This window comes from Eurypyga helias, unplaced genomic scaffold, assembly GCF_000690775.1.
Source record: "Eurypyga helias isolate BGI_N326 unplaced genomic scaffold, ASM69077v1 scaffold7906, whole genome shotgun sequence".
NCBI lineage: Eukaryota > Metazoa > Chordata > Aves > Eurypygiformes > Eurypygidae > Eurypyga > Eurypyga helias.
This window is the reverse complement of record NW_010254583.1, coordinates 17762-34736: the sequence shown is the minus strand read 5'-3', so window position 1 is coordinate 34736 and position 16975 is coordinate 17762. Positions and strand designations below refer to the sequence as shown.

The 16975-nt window shown below is 36.9% G+C and overlaps 1 protein-coding gene across 1 annotated transcript in view; it reads left to right on the top strand.

Moving 5' to 3' along the window:
- Positions 1-813: 813 nt before the first annotated feature.
- BRMS1L (breast cancer metastasis-suppressor 1-like) overlaps positions 814-16975 on the top strand; it is a 17389-nt gene continuing 1227 nt past the window's right edge. The window contains exons 1-8 of the mRNA XM_010153037.1: positions 814-903; positions 4388-4515; positions 7070-7149; positions 9780-9876; positions 10310-10393; positions 12515-12579; positions 14015-14054; positions 15968-16094. Of these exons, the coding sequence (XP_010151339.1) occupies positions 815-903; positions 4388-4515; positions 7070-7149; positions 9780-9876; positions 10310-10393; positions 12515-12579; positions 14015-14054; positions 15968-16094 (710 nt within the window). The 5' untranslated portion in view covers position 814. The remainder of the gene's footprint in view (positions 904-4387; positions 4516-7069; positions 7150-9779; positions 9877-10309; positions 10394-12514; positions 12580-14014; positions 14055-15967; positions 16095-16975) is intronic.

The following is a 16975-nucleotide window of genomic DNA, read 5'->3' as shown; positions in this document are numbered from 1 at the left end:
GGGTATTTATTGTACTTTATAGCTACGATCACTAGGTAAACTAAGAAGAAAAAAATCAGGAATATAAATTAAAAGAAACTGGAAAGAATTTAATGTTAATTATTCTTGCCGCATAAAAGCATGTAAAATCAATATTCTGCAAAATTGTAGACTTTGCAGGTTAAGAAGTGTTTCATTAGAAATGCAGTCATTTTATCTGTAGTTCATCTTAATGACCATATATGTCTACATTAATACTTCAGCTTCAAAGAACTCTCCCATTTGAACAAGATGAAGTCTGTTTTCAAAAACACATATTAGTTTTTAAAAAATACATATTAATAAAACAAAACCTTGATTTTTATATGGCAAATATAATATTGAACTGTGCTTGCTTTCCAGGGATTGCATTAGCTGATCTCATACTAACTCAGGATACACTTGAATTTTCAGTGGTGGCTAATAACTTTTCATGCTTAGTAGTGCCTTTCATTTGATGTGGTATACAGTGTTTAATTCTTCTGTTTCATGCATTCTTATGTGCACTTTGTATTATCAGTTGTGACCTCTTGAAGTCTTATAGTGATGTTTCCTGTTTTGAGGAAGGAAAATTGTTTATGGTGTTTCTTGTAGTATTAGTTGTAAGTTTCTTACTTTGTTTATATGGTATGTGACTTCTCATTCTGCTATAAGATAATAATAATATAATGGATAATCTATTAATAGCTGAAAATCAGGCTTGCTTCAAGTTCACTAGAAGAAAAATGCCCAGTTTATTTGGTTATATGTTAAATTGTTCAAAATAAATTACCTTTTTTGTTTTTTATTCTTAGAAATGGATGATGAGGACTGTGAAAGAAGAAGAATGGAATGTTTAGATGAAATGTCCAATCTTGAAAAGCAATTTACAGACCTTAAAGATCAGTAAGTATTTAAAGTTTTCAGTGCCTCATTGGAAGATCCATTCCATGAGAACTTTGTGTGCAGCTGGTGTTTCTTGCCTTTAATATATGTGGATGCTACTTTTGGAGAAGAATAAGGACTGGGAGTTGTGAAATTATTTGCAGGCAGTTGCTGCAGAATACATTTATGTATTTATTTTCTGGTTTTGAAGTGGTGTTGCTCTGAGGGCTGGTGTGGGTGTATTGCATCAGAATTCTTAGCAGAACCAAGGAATTGTGATTTTTAAGAAAATTTGTGGATTTATTTATTTATTTCTTCAAGATCCTCCTCATTCTTTTATATATGTGCAACAGACCCAAGAACAGTCTTTTTGTAGGGTATCACAGCAGATTTTGTAGTTGTTATCAGTGAAAGCTGCTGGTGGTTACTGCAAACCAGATACTAATACAAAAAGAATGCAAATACTGTTAGCTTTCTGTCTGTAGTTTGCCTTAATATCTATATCAGTAGTAAAGACCTACTAAGTAGAAGAGATTAATTTAATAGCTACATTCAGAAGCTGATCTCATTTGTATTAGAGCCATTCTTTTGTATGTATTTTAAATTTGGCTTTTTTTCAAATGTGCCCAGACAAGCTAGATGCATTTGTTCCTTTTTAAATTGTTGGTAATTTAGCAGCTAACGTAATCAGGTACCTGACAAGTGAAACTTTGAGGGGACCTTTTCTGTTCTTGGGTATATGCACTGAAAATCAAGTCAGTTGCCATTACATTCCAGATGTCTGTTTATATTGTGAGACAGTTCTTTCTTCTAGAGAACTGAGACATCCTTGAAGTTGGATGTCCTGAGACATCCAACTTGCTTTGCATAACAGGACACTGTGAGGTATGTCTAATGGTAGGGTCTGGAAAGGCCCAGCAAGCAACTTCTTGCTGCAGGGCCTACAGAAAACTTTGGCTTGCTATTCTTCTTTGGGCTGAGTATGGAGCATCCTGGGAAATGGAGCCAACTGATGAGTATTGGAGGTAGTCAATAGGCTGCCAGCTTTTGAGTTCAATCCTACTCTTCCATCTGTTGGACATCTTAAATGACTGAAAACAGTTTGTGGAAATAAAACTTGAAGGAGGGTGGTCTCGGGAAGAAGGTAATGAGTAATTCAGGGGGGTTTAGGGATGTGGTATATACGAGGAGGAAGGTATTGTGTAGACACTGGTGGTTTGAGTGATTGGGGTGATTGTAAGGACTAGAGGAACTGGTGGTGGGAGTACTGGGTAAGGATCAATAGAATAATGGAAGAAGGATCATAGGGAGGAGCAAGCCATGAGTAGGGAGGTAGTAAAATTGGGAAGGAGGAAAAAGATCCATAAAGAATGGGATGTTTAGTCATGGGATAAGCAGTTTTAGTTCATCAAGTGTTGGCAGCAGCCAGTCCATAACTGGTTGCTCTGATGTAGCTGGAACTTTGTGCTGTGCAGTCAGGTGTTAGTGACCCATATGTGTGCTGTGAGGGTTGAGCCCAGCAAATTGTTTTGATCAGCTGCAGGCTATGTCAGTTGACCACAGCAGGCTATGTCAGTTGACCACAGAACAGACTGAGTTAACAGTTTGCAGGTAAGAAGGAGGGGAGTGTTCACCAACTGTTGCTTGGTTAGGTACACATGCTTGAACTATGGAGTTGCCATTAAAATAAAATGAAGAGCAGGCTGGTGGCAAGTGAACAGGAAGTATTTCTTGAGTAGGTCTTGATGGATCATTATACATGAACTTTTTCCTGTCTAATTCATTACTTAACCTATGCACTTTAGTAAAAAGGCAGCCTTCCAAAGAGGAGACTGTGTAAAGAGGTAACGTTTGATGTATGCTTAACAGTTACAAAGGAGTATATGTATAGGTTTTCCATAATGCTACAACTTTTGATTGTGGGGCGCAATGTAAAACAACGGGAATAAGAAGAGCTGTTCTATGATTTAGCACTATAGTTCTCAAAGGCCAAGTGCAAGGTCCTGCACCTGGGTCGGGGCAGTCCCAAGCACAAGTACAGGCTGGGTGGAGAATGGATCGAGAGCAGCCCTGAGGAGAAGGACTTGGGGTTACTGGTGGATGAAAAGCTGAACGTGAGCCGGCAGTGTGTGCTGGCAGCCCAGAAAGCCAACCGTATCCTGGGCTGTATCAGGAGAAGCGGGGCCAGCAGGTCGAGGGAGGTGATGCCCCCTCTCTACTCTGCTGTCGTGAGACCCCACCTGGAGTACTGCATCCAGCTCTGGGGCCCTCAGCATCAGAAGGATATAGACCAGTTGGGGCGAGTCCAGAGGAGGGCCACGAAGATGATCAAAGGGCTGGAGCACCTCTCCTATGAAGAAGGGCTGAGAGAATTGGGCTGGTTCAGCCTGTAGAAGAGGAGCCTCTGGGGGAGACCTTCTAGCAGCCTTGCAGTACCTGAAGTGGGCCTACAAGGAAGCTGGTGGGGGGGACTTTTTATAAGGGACTGTAGTGACAGTACAAGGGGTAATGGGTTTTAATTGAAAGTGGGGAGGTTTAGATTGGATAGCAGGAAGAAGTTCTTCATGGACAGGGTGGTGAAGCACTGGAACAGGTTGCCCAGAAAAGTTGTGGATGCCCCTCCCTGGCTGTCTTCAAGGCCAGGTTGGATGTGGCTTTGAGCAGCCTGGTCTAGTGGAAGGGGTCCCCGCCCATGGCAGGGGGGTTGGGACTAGATGATCTTTAAGGTCCCTTCCAACCCTAACCATTCTGTGAATTAAAGTGTGGAGCTTCATTGGGATTGAAATGCTTGTAATTGATGTTACATTAAATTCTTAAAAATGCAAGCAGATTTCTTCAACTTGTCTGCCAGGATATATGAGCTTTCATGGAAGGAATGAATTTTAAGTAAAATGAAAATATTTCCAATACATTTCCTTTTTGGCAGGAATGGAAGATGTCAAGTACAAATTAAGTCATGATATTAGTGATAGTATGCAGTATGTGGATTTTCACGTTTCATCATGATGGTTGCTTCAATAAGAGTCTGCCTATCTTTTTTCTTCATGGTAGGGTGGACACAGATGTGTGAACAGGAAAGCAAATGGGCGTTTCTGTCTACGAAATGTCTATCTTTCTCTCCCTTGATGTAAGCCATATTATTCTTGTGTATCGTAGCACACTTTACTGTCCTCTTCCATGTTGATTCACTTCCTATGCCATTTTAATCCTATTAACAGTTGTGCAATTTTTTCTTATTCCCTAGGGATGTAGCTAATTTTATCTCTACTTTTTACACTTCTGATTGTTTGCACTTATTTTCCAGAAAGGCTTAATAGAAATGAGGAATATTGTTCAAAAAGAAAATATGTATTGGAAAATTCAGATGGTAATAGATCTTAATTTTGCTTCAGTGGGTGTTCTGTAGCATTAACAGAAGTGCAGAATAGTTCTCATAAAAGTATTTCTTCTAACTTGTGTTTGCTTTTAAATAAAATACATACTTTTTTATTTCTATTATTTTAAGACTTTACAAAGAAAGATTAAGCCAAGTGGATGCAAAACTACAAGAGGTCATAGCTGGAAAAGCACCTGAATATTTAGAACCATTGGCAGCTTTACAAGAAAATATGCAAATCCGAACCAAGGTGGCAGGTAGGCATGTAAAATAAGTACTGCTGTTTCAACAGTATAAACTTGCTATGCATTTTAAGGTCAAAATGAATAGGTTGCTTATCTCTTTGCACAAGTTGCCTGTTAACATCACACTAAAAATATGGCCTTTTTACCTTTCATTTAAGGGCGGTCTTCTGTAGTAAGCACAAAATTACTGAATTAAAAACTAGTAATTTGTATTAGTCAGAAGATTTAGGACCAAGTCTGCACACTGGTGACTATTGAAATTGTTATCTCATGAAGTGCCTGCCAGATCATCTTGGATCATGTTTTTTCTGCTCTTCTAGTCTGTGTCTCTTCTACTGTTCTGCTCCCATCCTCCCATTCCATCTGGGAAGGAGGAAAACTCTTGTCCTTAGCAGCTTTTATCTAAGCTGCATTTTAATTATTAAAACTAGTGTTTAGATATGCTTTTATGCTCATAGAAGAAGCAGGCAAGAACTTTTGTTGTCTTCTGGGATACAACCATATAGTCATATGGAACAGTGGTATTGTATGAAGATGAAGTTCTGTACTACCCTGCTGTAAATTATTTTCATGTTATAGTTCAGTTCCTTTAGGAGTAATTCAGCTCTCTAAGGGTTACGTAACACAGGCTGTCAGGCAAAAGGCAGGCATTTGTGATCTCTCTAGCCAGAGAATCTATGCCAATGTCGATTCGAAGAAAGTTAGCAGAAGTACAATGCCAACAAACGAAAATGGCAAGCCTGCTTATACTATACATAATACTATTGCTACTTCAGTGTTACTCAGTATGTCTTTATTGGTAGTTTTGGCTTCAGGATACAAAGAGAATTAGAAGTCTTTTGATCTGTTGCATTTGTCTCCCTCCTGGTCTTCCCAATCATGCTTTTACTCAGCTGGTGAGTCAGAATTTCTGGGTTTTAAAGTTGTAACCACAGTTTACTTGACTGGTTCTAAGTAGCCCATGTGGGCTTCTCAGAATGTTTGCAGATGAACTTTCAGAAGGGTTGATATCAAAGCAACCTTAGTCCAGGCTTTTGATTTTCAGTTTAAATGTGGCTGTCTTGTCAGTGCTTTAAGGTAGGTGGGGTATGCATAGGCAGAAACTGAAGGTCCATGTTCCAATATAAAAAGAGCCCAGGGTAAAAACTACAAGTCTCTGAAGTTGAGACCAGAAATCCGGATTGTGTTGGTTTTTTTCCTTTTGTCCTCAATGGAACAAAATTGATAAAATTATTCCAGGGAGAGCAAGAAACCCCAGAACAGGCTTGTTTGCTGTTACTGTTTGAGAGCCTTGACAGAATTGGATAGTAGCAACTCCATCAGATAGCCTGTAAGGACCCACTTCTACCTGAGAGGCAGGGGAAGGGGTATGTGGTAAAAAAAAAACACCCAAAAACAAAACCAAAAAAGACCCTAAGAAACAAAACAACTCCACTCCCCACCCCACCACCACAACAACAAAAAACCTAAACAAACAAAAAAAACACAAAACAACTAAACTATGTTTAGCTAAAGTATAGGTGTAATTGTATCTGTGGTAGCACTGTTTCTTGTAGAAATATGCATACCTAACAGATTGATTTCAGGCAAATAAGCTGTGACTCTAAGTTGGTAGACCTAGATATGCCAGTCAGCTGTAAATTTAAAAAAAAAAAAGCTAGCAAAACATACTGATGTAAGAAAAAATACTGAATTCTTGATCAAAAGTGGATTCACAGAGGAAAGATGATTGACATAGTACTTCGTAGTTTTTTCAGAGGAATTGCCAGTAACAATATTGTTCCACTTGTACTGTATTAATTTATAGTCAGGTGAATTGTAAGGGAAGCCATTTTGGAGAGTTCTTCAGTTGCTACATATCACCAGTATGTGTGCAAACATAACTCCTCTAGATGGTAATCTGGAACAATTTAGGTGTTTTGAATGTGTTAAATCAAGTGCTATCTTTACTTGCCAAATGGTACGTTTCAAATATCTTTCAGGTTTTTTCAGCTCTCTGTTTAGTAAACATGTTTTCAGAAATATCTAAGAAGTGTGCTTAATACTCAGCAATATTCTTTGTATCTCGAGGTGGCTATTTAATGGAACAGTCTTGTTGATGGATGTGATTCATTGAGGTCATGGCTTATAATGTAAGCCTTATTCCAAATATCAATTTGTAAAAGCTTGTTCTTTCATTCAGTTTTCTAGCTATTTTAAACCCCAAAACATTATTTGAAACTAATCAGAAAATAAGAGGCCATTTAGTACTTCATGTATTTGAAAACTGAGGATATCCAGGATAATTTGATCAGAAATATGGAATAGGCCTATTTTGTAAAGTTAGCATGACCACTGGTATAATTTCTTGACTAATGGGGTGGAAAAAGTGAAAATAACACTTCTTTTTCATCAGATCTTCAGAATTAAGGGATTACTTGTTCTTATTTTTACTGTGTGAAGCTGCCAGCCACTGTAAGTGCCTATTTTCCAGTATGTACATGACTTGCAGGTGGTCTTAAAAGAGAATTCTGAAATCAGATATTATCTGAAGAAAGTAGTATTGCTATAATTTGTCTCATTACAGGTATCTATAGAGAGCTTTGCCTGGAATCTGTGAAGAACAAGTATGAATGTGAAATTCAAGCTTCTCGACAGCACTGTGAGGTTGTGCCAGCTATTTTACATCCCGTCTCTCTTTACTGTGTCATGCTTTCCAAGCTGAGTCATGTTTATATTATTAATGCTATTATTTACTATTTTAATGCAATTTTCTTGCGATATTTGTGTCCATACAAGGTTGCTCAAAGCATATAAAAATTAGCTTTATATTAGTTCAGGTTTGCATATAACTAAGGTTTCTTATTTTTCATTGACAGGTTCTTATTAATTGGTTTCCATATTATTTTTTCAACCATTGTTATAAAAAGATTATCAGGAACGGAACTACAATGTATGCTATAATTTTAGCAAAAAACCACCTTACTTTATTAATATGACATGAACAAGGATAATGTCTTTTTAAGATGCCTTGAACAGCTAGTGGTGGAGTTGTTATTTCAAAAGCAATTACAAGAAAAATGTATTTCTCTCCTTGGACATAAACATTCCTGTTTAAGTATCTAAATAATGGATACTGTACCACAAATACAAAAATACATGTATGTCCAATGCTATAACATAGCTGCTTAGGTCCGTTTTACATCATAATGTTCCTCAGCTACAGTTGCTTAAATGTGTTTTCTTCTGAGTGATTCATCATATTCCTGAAGTTCATGGCTCCTACTATCCCAGTAAAGCAAGAATGTGCGCACAGTTTTAAAAACATTTCACTTTCCTTGATATCTTGGGAAATAACAGGGTATAATGAAAGACTACTCATTGCTGACTGTCTTTGCCTCCTGTGAATACTCCTGAGGTTGGACAGAATCCTGTAAGACCTGCAGGTTTTCACATTCGTGATTGAATGATTTGCTTTGGCTATCTATTATTCCTCTTTAAGGTGGTCCTTGTTCCTTGTTTTGCTGTTATGTTTTTATTGTGAAACCTTCATAATTCAGACACCCAATAAGGGTCTGTCAGCAGTAAAGCTCTGTCAGTGATGCTGCTTCTAGAATCACTGTTCCACTGGAATATAACCATTCAACAAGAATGCCTCTGCCTGTAACCGATTTTCACACCTTACTTGTCACCAAGTGCTTGCAGCAAAACAAATATGTAAACACAAACACTATTTAATTTTAAAATGAAGTTTTCAAATGCTCTCAGAACAGAAAACACTCATTTGGCATTTCAGGTATATGTAAGAGGCTTCTACTTTTTCAATTCCATTGGGAATTTTTTTTTATAATGAGGGACTAAAAAATACATGAAAGGAGGTCTTTGGAATTTAAATACTTTATAATTTGAAGATAATGGTAAACATGACAGCCATTTAGTAGAACAGGTTTCTTTGTTTTCTTATATCCATCAACTGCTTTGCTCTACTCCAGCATACTACCTTGAACATTGGTAAAGGTGAGTTTCTGCTAGTATGCTGTGCAATGGGCATGAGCAGTTGAGGTGCAAATATCTGCTGACTTGGCTCTTTGGACTGCAGTTTCTGGCAGAGACATGGTAGCAAATAGCTAGACAAAGTGATTGTGCTGCTTATGCTGGTTTTTTTTTTTCTGTAAGTCCAAGGCTTCTGTTTTCCAGGGTTGTTAAAGATGATACTCAGTGAAAAGAATGTTAAAATGTAAGTCAGCTGTATTTCCTAAGTAATTTTTTATGAAATGTGCAAGCTTATGAAAGAACAGTAAGTTTATTTCCTTGATGCTTGGAACTTTGCTTGATTCCAAGTTACTGGTTTAGAGAGTTAGGTGTTTTTAGATGCTGCCTTTGAAAGGGTAACTGATGTATGTAGATACTGTGTAACTTTGGTACCAGCCCTATGGAACAGACTATAATTGAGAGCAATTTACTGCAAAGTTGATTTTTCTTTTTCTGAAACATTTGGAGATAGAAGAGAGCGTAGACTGCACAAAATGCTGCAGAAAGTTTACATCGAAGTGTGTTTTGGTTTGTCTTTGTACATTAAAAAGTGCTAATAAAATACCTAACATTGAGGATACTATGTTAATCTATTTGAATCAGAAATTGCGTTTTAAAAGGAGAAACAAGCTAACTTTTCAAAAGCAGTGCTTTAGAAATGTTTCTCACAGCTTTAGGGTAGACAGTTTTGCTTTCACAGTTACTTAGATTTATTTCCTGTGCTCAATAAATTTTTTCTTCTGTATGATGGTATTTTTTCAGATCTATGAAAATAGGAAATTATAAATACTATGATAATAGATTATAATTCTCTATAAATGACTGCAGCTTTATTAATATTGGAGGCAGATTAATAAGAAGCTTTCCATGAAAGCACTAGATTTTCTGATCTGTAACGGAAGATGGCTTAGAGGTCACTACTTCAGTTATTCATTATCTTTGCTATCCAAAAGGAAAATACTCTGTGTCAAAATCCAAGGAGTTATTCTGGAGATCTAGCTGCATGCTTTTATATACTTGGTTATTCGTGGCACTGATATTTGATAACTATATTTACACTTATACCAAGTGAGCATACTGCCTTTAAGGGGCTAGCATCTCGTGCTAAGAAAATGGATAGAGGGAAATGTCATATGCTTTATGGCTTCTGAAAAATTTTCATCTACAGCTACTCTTAGACTTCCCTCTGCTGAAGCTTTAAATTGCTGTCATATTTAGAAGATAGAACTTAGTCATTTAAAAATGTGTGATTTCTTGCTTTTTAGAGTGAAAAGCTTCTATTATATGACACTGTACAAAGTGAACTAGAGGAGAAGATTAGAAGACTTGAAGAAGACAGGCATAGCATTGACATTACCTCAGGTGGATGAAAATTCCAAGTTTTTTGTGTTGTGTTTTGTAGGTGTTGGGGGATTTTTCATTTGTTTTGGGGTTTTTTTGGGGGTGGGGTGTGTTTGTTTTTGTTCTTTTTTTCCATCTTCTGGTAGCTATTGATCAGTTGACACGCAGTATGTCTGAGTTTTAGGTTATGCAGTGGAATGCTATTCAGCTGTAGACTTTGGGGAGGGGCTTGAATTTAAGCTTATACTTTGGTCTAGTAATTGTCAACATCATTTGTGTGTTTTGAGAGTATTAATCTATGACTACATAGTCATGTAACGCCTTCATTCTGTTCAGAAACAGTATCTCACCGGAAAATGTTATTTTTCATTCTTCGACAATGGCTTCTGCTGTAAAAAGAGCTACATGTGGAAATGTTTCTGATTAATAGCATGTTTTTGTTATGTTTTTTCAGAATTATGGAATGATGAGCTCCAGTCCAGGAAGAAAAGGAAGGATCCATTTAGTCCAGATAAGAAGAAACCTGTTGTTGTGTCAGATATCCTTTTACTGAAATTATTTTTCTTTCTATTAGTGTTCACTGTTATATAGCTAGTGACAATTTTTGTAGCTAATGACAATTACATATGTCATTAATAACAAGTTGAAGTTATAATGCATTCTCAAAAATTGATTTTTGGAAGGCAGGTGTTATTCTAATTCAGATTATGAATGCATATGTCAACATGTTTTCAGTGAAAATTGAAATTAAGTCTCTAATCTAACTACTGGTTTCTCTATAGAGAATATTTCTAAAAATTGATTTTTCTAGCTCTTCAAAAACCAGAGCCATAAGGCAAAAGCGGAAAAAAGTTAGGCATTATGTTTGCAAAGTCTAACTTGACCTGTGTCACTTTTCCTGTATAGCTCTGCTTCTCATACTGAGACTTCCTTCAAGGCCAGGCTGGATGAGTCTTTGAGCTACCTGGTCTAGTGTAAGGTGTCCTTGCTCATGGCAGGGGGTCGGAACTAGATGATCTTTAAGGTCCCTTCCAGCCCAAACCATTCTATGATTCCTTACCTTCATTTATTATTCTTAACAACTTCATAGACTTTAGAACCCTCTTTGATTGATTAAAAGCTTAAAATTCCACTAATTGAGGTGGGGGTGGGTTTGGCATTTCTTGTAGAGTTAGTGTAGTATTTAAGAATTTTGCATTGGTGACTTCTTCATACCTGTTGACAAGCATGCAATGCAGAAAAAACGTTTTAAGGTATAGCACCTAAGAGACTGTGTCATCTTTCTCCAGAGAAAGAAGGAGATGCCTTTGCAAACTGGGTTCTCTCTACCCCTACCCCAGCCTAACATTTTTATAAGATAGAGGTGTGATGGCTTAGATTTTGCCGGAATTGTGGAGACTACCTAAAAGAGATCAGCTTCTAAGAATTGACATTATATGGTACAAAGGCCATTTTTTATTGCTAATCCTGCTGCTTTAGCAAGGTTTTGTAACTTGAGGACAAGGTGGGAAGGAAGAAGCTTTTGAAAAAACTGTCATCACTGGTACATCCTCATTCAGGATGGTTGATTTACTGGATTCAGGTTGTGTGCAAGTGTGTTTTCTGTAGCTCTCAGTCTTCCTTGTTTTCAGGATGTCCATATAAATGACATCAGATATGGTGAATTATGAGCTATCTTGCCATTTTAGAAGGCATTCTAAACAAAATACTAACATAGTATTGGGTCTAAAACCCCAGCAATTTCAGGCAAATCGTAAGGCTGAAAAACCTTTCAGTTTTGAAGTAAACTTATCTTTTCTTTTTGCTTATGATTATAATAGTTGTGAACTTGTCAGTTTGTACAGATCTGTGTGATGCAAATACATAGAAATTTTGCATGGCTTTGGATTTGTAATTCTCTTCTCTTTAGAGGAAAACAGATTTAAAAATGGTTAAATATTCTTGAAATTTCAAATTGAATGTAAGTTAATGCTTTCATATCCCCTTTTAGGAGATTTAGTTTTTAAACATTCATAGCATCTTTTTCTAAACTTGTTTTTCAGAGATGGAGAGAAACAGAGTAAAAGCTGAAGATTGTTGGAATAGCTGTGCTATATGGGGTTTTGTTTTGAGGTTCATGTACTGCTCTAATACACAATTTTTACTTTAGAGTTGATAATTTAAGGAAGGGGCTTTGCCTTTCTACTTCTTGTTTGGATATTTGCTATTCAGATGTGGTGCTGTCTACACTTTTTCTTTTAAAGAAATACGATGCAGAACACTAAAAATAATGATTTTATTAAAGCTGACACTAGAGTAGATGTTGATATGCAGTAGTATACTGAAATTGCACTAAATTTTTATTGTAATTTGTAGTATTGTGAATAGAATGAGTTTTGGAATGGTTAGGGATAGAATGGTTGTGTCACAGTTGATCTTATTCACCTGTTGAACTCCAGTAGTCTGAATATCTATGTAATATACTTAGCTCGTTGAATAAATAATGTGTAAAGTTACTTCCAGGTTGCATAGTTCAAAGATGCATTCATTTTTGCTGAGCTTTCACTTCACGTAGGTATTTGTGTGAAAGATTGGAAGAACAAAGCTATTGATATCTTTCTATGAACATTAGAGTATTTTTATGATTGCTGTTTTAAATAATTTTCCCTAACTTTTCAACGCCCATATATAGTTTATATGTTACAAGACCTTGATATACTTGAAGATTGGACAACAATAAGGAAGGTAATATGAAAGTATGAATGCTGGTGGCTGTGGGTTTTGTTTTGGGTTCTTATTTAGTCCTTTTGCTTCTTAAAATATGTAAATGTTTCTTACACGATCAAAGCTCTAAATAGATTTTTATTTCTTCAGTAGTCAACTAATCACTCCAGTTCAAGCTATGTTATTGCTACTTTTTCTGATTCTACCCAAATCATGCCAGGGAATTCAATGAAGTGGTGAAAGAGGTTACTTCTAAAATGGGTAGTCTGTAATTTCCCATAATAAAATGAACCTAAAGCATGTTTCAAGATGGTCTGCTTCCTCTAGTTGGGTAGAAACTATGATAGGATAGTTTGATAGGATTTTGTTCTAATTAAGAATTTATGTATATATATCTCATATGGTATGTATTCCTATAGAAAATCGTTGATTTTGTGAAGATTTCTATGGTTTAATCTCTCCTTACACTTTATTAAAAAAAGTGAAACACTTTTTCCCAGATTAGAAGAGAAGCAGGGTTTACACGATGAGAAATTTGTTTGACCAATTGATATATTTTAAAAAATAAATCCAGCTTTTCAATGCAGAATGCCTTTTTCACATCTTTCTCATGCTGTTGAAGTAACTTGCTGTAAGCAAATGCTATCTTTGCCTTGCCCCTGCAGTCATAAAATTTCTCCTAGTACCCTAGTGCTTTCCAGCTTATGAAAGAGCAAACTATGTGAATTCAAAACTTTGGTGGGAAATGGCTTTGAGTCAGTTTCTATCCTGCTTTATACTCGTAAATATTTCCTAAACAAGAAGTAAAATGTGGTGCTTATGTGCAAACTTATTGGACTTTTCTCTTCCTATCTCATCAGAGGAACAGACACAAATAGCTTTCTCTCAGTTTCTTTCCTGTAGTGCAACACTATTATAAACAATAGCAACAAACCCAAAATCCACTGGGGATTTTGCCTTTTCTGGAAATTTTAAACAGCTGAAAAGCAAGCAACCAACCAACCCCAAAAAACTCAGTGTTTTTTTTTTTTTTTAAACTTATTTTAATACCGTTTGTTATCTAGAGTTCATGAGAGAAAATTTGAGTATAACATAAATCAAAAGAGTAGATTTTTCAAATACCATTTTGTTTTTTTCAGAATGGGTTAATTTTGTTCTGTATTTTCTTGACAGAATAGCATAACAGCAATTTTGAGGGTTTAATTTATAAACCTCCTGAGTTTGAAAAACAAAGTCCACTAAAAAAGGTGACTTTTTCACCCTCAAAATGCTGTTTAATTTAGTTGCCAAATCACTGTTGAACACACTTTTATTTTAGTTTTCTTCTTGTTGTGGCTTTTGCATGTAAAAACAAGTATCCTGAGCCACTCTCCACATAACTTCCTAATTAAAGCTGGCAGTTAAGAAAAAAAAGGCTATGCTTGCTGAATAACTTAATTTTCGTTTTTGCTTCAAGGCAATGGCTACACTGGGGCCACACAGAGTAAAGCCAGAATGTAAGTAAACATTGTCTGGTTTCACAAGACAGAGCTTGTTGTGTGCAATGATGCAGACTGCAGATGGTATTTATTTTAGCCCTGGTATAGTGATGGAAGATGGGGTGAGGTAGCTGGAAGATGTGGCTTTTCACTTCTCTCACGTGCTGATACTTGTAGAGCAATTGTTGATGATTGTGCTGACACCTGAATTCTAGAAAATTATCAACAAAAATTTAGACTTCTGAAAGTGGATTACAACAATTAATGTTAGCAGTTATGTAAGTGTTACACAAGATGAGAAAGGAAATTAAGATCATCTGGACCTTTGGAGTACGTTCTAGAGGATACTCATTCACTACAAGCTATAACCCTGAAAAAGTAGAACTATGATAAAGAAGTGGTAACTGGTATTTGGCATTGAGGTGAGGAGCACACTACTCCTATGTAAAATTAAATACTTGAAGGGGGTGAGTAAGGAAGAAAAGGGAGAGGAGGCAAGTAGGTGGTGTATTTCTTTTAGTGACTGTGGTGGGTTGACATAGGCTGGAGACCAGGTGCCCACAAAACCTTCTCTATCACTCCTCCTCCTCAGCTGGGCAGGGGAGAGAAAATACAATGGAAGGCTCATGGTTGAGATAAGGACAGGGAGAGATCATTCAGGAATTAATGTCAAGGGCAAACTGGACTCAGCTTGGGGAAAATAAATTAATTTAATTTATCATCAATCAAAGCAGAGTAAAAGAGAACTAAAACCAAATCTTAAAACACCTTCCTGGGCTCAACTTCACTCCTGTTTCCTTTACCTCTGTACCCCCTGAGTGGCATTTGTGGGACAGGGAATGTGGGTTGTGGTCAGTTAATCGTATGTCTCTGCCGATCCTTCCTCCTCAAGAGGAGGACTCCTCACACATTTCACCTGCTCCAGCATGGTGTCTGTCCCATGGGAGACAGTCCTCCATGAACTTTGATATGAGTCCTTCCCACAGTCTGCGGTTCTTCATGAACGGCTCCAGTGTGCCGTCCTTCAGGAGCAGCCTGCTCCAGAGTAGGTCCCTCATGGTGTCACAAGTCCTGCCAGCAAACCTGCTCCAGCCTGGACTCTTCTCTTCATGGGTCCACAGGTCCTGCCAGGAGCCTGCTCCAGTGCAGGCTTCCCACGGAGTCACAGCCTCCTTCAGGCATCTAGCTGCTCTGGTGTGGGGTCTCCCATGGCCTCCAAGTGGATCCCTGCTCCACCATGGACCTCTATGGCTGCAGGAGAATCTCTGCTCTGGCACCTGGAACACATCCTCCCTGTACTTCTCCACTGACCTTGGTGTCTGCAGAGTTCTCTTTCACATCTTCCTCTCTCTCTCACTCTGCTGCAAAATCTCCTCTCTTAAAAATATTCCCCCCCCCCTTCCTTCTTAAACATGTAATCACGGAAACATCATGACTGCTGTTGATGGGCTTGGCCTTGGCCAGCAGTGGGTCCATCTTGGAGCTGGCTAGCATTGACTTTATTGGACATAAGGGAGGCTTCTAGCAGCTTCTCACAGAAGCCACCCCAGTATCCCCCCAACTACTATAACCTTGCCACACAAACCCAATACAGTGGTGTATTAGTACTTGTATGAAGAGGTTTCAGGTATTTGCCATTTGAAGTCTTCTCTATATTGCATTACTCAGTTTGTGAAAATATGTATCACAGGTAATGAAGGTTGTGGGGAACATAGCTTCTATTTGGAAATGGAAATACAAGTTTTACCTTATTTCCTGTCAGATAAATTATCTTGCTTCCAATTTTCTTGCATTATTTCAATTATTAATAGAGGCTACTTTTGATAATGGAAAAATGTGTATTCTAGGTAAATAATTTGATCAAAGTGTATTTAAACATCTAAGTGACTTCTGCTGAGCCAATGTTAGATGACATTTATTGATCATTTTAGTACCTGTCAAATTAGAAAAGCATCTACATAGTGCTAGATCTGAAGAAGGAAGACTCTACTATGATGGAGAATGGTATGGACGTGGACAGACGATATGCATTGATAAGAAAGATGAATGTCCTACAAGGTAAAAATTATTCAGTTTACTGCAGCTCTGTACATTTATGTTAAGCAATAGATAGGATGATGGCATTGAAGAATAAAGTTTATTTGGGTGTACTGCCACCTCAGTAACATTTATTAGTTCACCTTGGAAGACAGGCATCATCAAAGAAGGTTGGGTGCTAGAGTGCTGAGAATGGCTAGTAAAGGTTGGACTTCACTGAAGGTAATGAGGTATTTGTCAAGTTAGGATCTCATGAGCAATTTAAGCTCTTACTAGTTTCTGAATAGCCTTTGAGTATTTTTTTTTTATTTTTTTTTTTTTTAGTATCTTGGGATTTTGTTGCTATGAGAATTTGACCTGTTGGCCCACCCAAAAATACTTAATTATGGAAAACCACTTTATATCATTTAAAATAAGCTTTTTTTTTCAGTTGATTAATGCTCTGAAAGAAAAGAGCTGGAACTATTTTTACAGCATTTTGTTCTCTTACCAAAGTTTCTACCTGGGAATGGTCTAAATATTACAGTGCAAATTTGTTTGAATGTTTAAGACATCTAAATATCTTTTCCATGTATGGATAATATTTTTCAATTCTAACAGATGAATGTATTTAAAATAATAATTAAAAATAAATGTATATCTTAGATTTGCTCCATGCAATAAGAAATTTAAGAGCAGTGTTGAACAAATATGCACAGCCACCTGGAAAAATTAACATCATATAGTAATAGTTGACTGTGAAACTGACTTTCTTTTCTGTGTGGTGAAGGGGAGCAGGTTTTGGTGATTTTTGGTGTTTTTTCAGAGCTGCAACAGGAAGGTATTTTAGTAAACTACATATTCTTAATGAATTTTTAAAAATTCTGAATTAGTTTGTAGAACATAGCAGTTGTTCGGGGGGG